The sequence below is a fragment of the Eimeria mitis genome, genomic scaffold, assembly GCF_000499745.2.
Source record: "Eimeria mitis Houghton genomic scaffold, Emh_scaff287, whole genome shotgun sequence".
Taxonomy (NCBI): Eukaryota; Apicomplexa; class Conoidasida; order Eucoccidiorida; family Eimeriidae; genus Eimeria; species Eimeria mitis.
In genome coordinates this window covers 1,135-2,421 of record NW_013571208.1, presented here as the reverse complement: position 1 = coordinate 2,421, position 1,287 = coordinate 1,135, and the positions used below count along the sequence as shown (strand labels likewise).

At 58.3% G+C, this 1,287-nt stretch overlaps 1 protein-coding gene across 1 annotated transcript in view; it reads left to right on the top strand.

Annotated features, from left to right (window-relative positions):
* Positions 1-1,287, top strand: part of EMH_0006900 (uncharacterized protein) — a gene marked incomplete at both ends in the record, with an annotated part of 4,205 nt that overhangs the window by 2,080 nt on the left and 838 nt on the right. The window contains 3 exon segments of the mRNA XM_013497711.1: positions 58-769; positions 773-791; positions 1,010-1,266. Coding sequence (XP_013353165.1) covers positions 58-769; positions 773-791; positions 1,010-1,266 — 988 coding nt within the window.

Below are 1,287 nucleotides of genomic sequence, written 5' to 3'. Positions count from 1 at the left end.
CTGCTGCTGCTGCTGCTGCTGCTGCTGCTGCTGCTGCTGCTGCTGCGGGTCAACAAGGGCCAGCTGCAGCAGCAGCTGCAGCAGCTGATGCTGCACCAGCAGCACCAGCAGCAGCAGCAGCAACAGCAGCAGCAGCAGATGATACTTGGGGTTTGTATATGGCGGCTCTTGGTGCTTATTCGCTGCTTCCTCCTTCTTTTTCTGTTGGTGCTGCAGTATCTGCTGCAGCAGCAGCAGCAGCAGCAGCAGCAACACGACAAGTGCTGTTTGCGTTTGTTCCTGCTGATGCTGCTGCTTTTTCTGAGGCAGAGATGGACATGCGCATGCGTTTGCTGCTGCTGCCTGACTCTTCTTCTTCTGCTTCTTCTTCTCCCGCCGCTGCTGCTGCTGCTGCTGCTGCTGCTGCTGCTGCTGCTGCTGGGGGGAGCGGGGCGGAGCTGCTGAGTCTCCGTTCAGCAGCAGAACTAGCTGCTGCTGTTGCTGCAGCAGATGGCGTTGCATGCATAATGAGTGTCTTGGGGGTTCTCTTCGATTGCCTCGTCGGCATCGACGCCCTCATACACTGGCATGCACACGAGGCGCTGCTGCTGCTGCAGCAGTGCATGCGCAAGCAGCAGCAGCAGCAGCAGCAGCAACAGCAGCAGATAGAACAGCAGCAGCAGCAGCAGCAACAGCAGCAGCAGCAACAGCAAGGGGATTTCGAGGATGAGGGAGGCTTCAGTATTTCTCCGCGGTCGTCTCCCTCTACACCTAGCAGCAGCAGCAGCAGNTCGAGGATGAGGGAGGCTTCAGTATTTCTCCGCGGTCGTCTCCCTCTACACCTAGCAGCAGCAGCAGCAGCAGCAGCAGCACCAGCTGCTGCTGCAGCAGCAGCAGCAGTTGTTGCTGCAGCAGCAGCAGCAGCAAAGGGGAGATAGAGCGGCCTACTGTGCAGCAGCTGGCAGCAGCAGCAATCAACCGGCTGCGGGGTTTGCCTTCGTTGCTGCGGCTCGGTTTGTTTCTGCTGCAGGTGAGGCAGCAGCTGCTGCAGCAGCGGGAGAATCTCTGGCTGCGGCTGCAGCAGCAGCTGATTGAGGTCTTAGCAGCAGTTCCCTTTGGCCTCAACTCTGCTGCTGCTGCTGCTGCTGCTGCTGCTGCTGCTGCTGACTTTGCTTCGTTGGTTGCTGCAGTGCAGCAGTTTAAACAAATAGGAGATGCATTTGTACAGGCAAGAGATGAGCAGCAGCAGCAGCAAGTTGTTGGATCTGCTGCAGCTGCGGATAGAAGGTGCTCTGCAGCAGCTAGAAG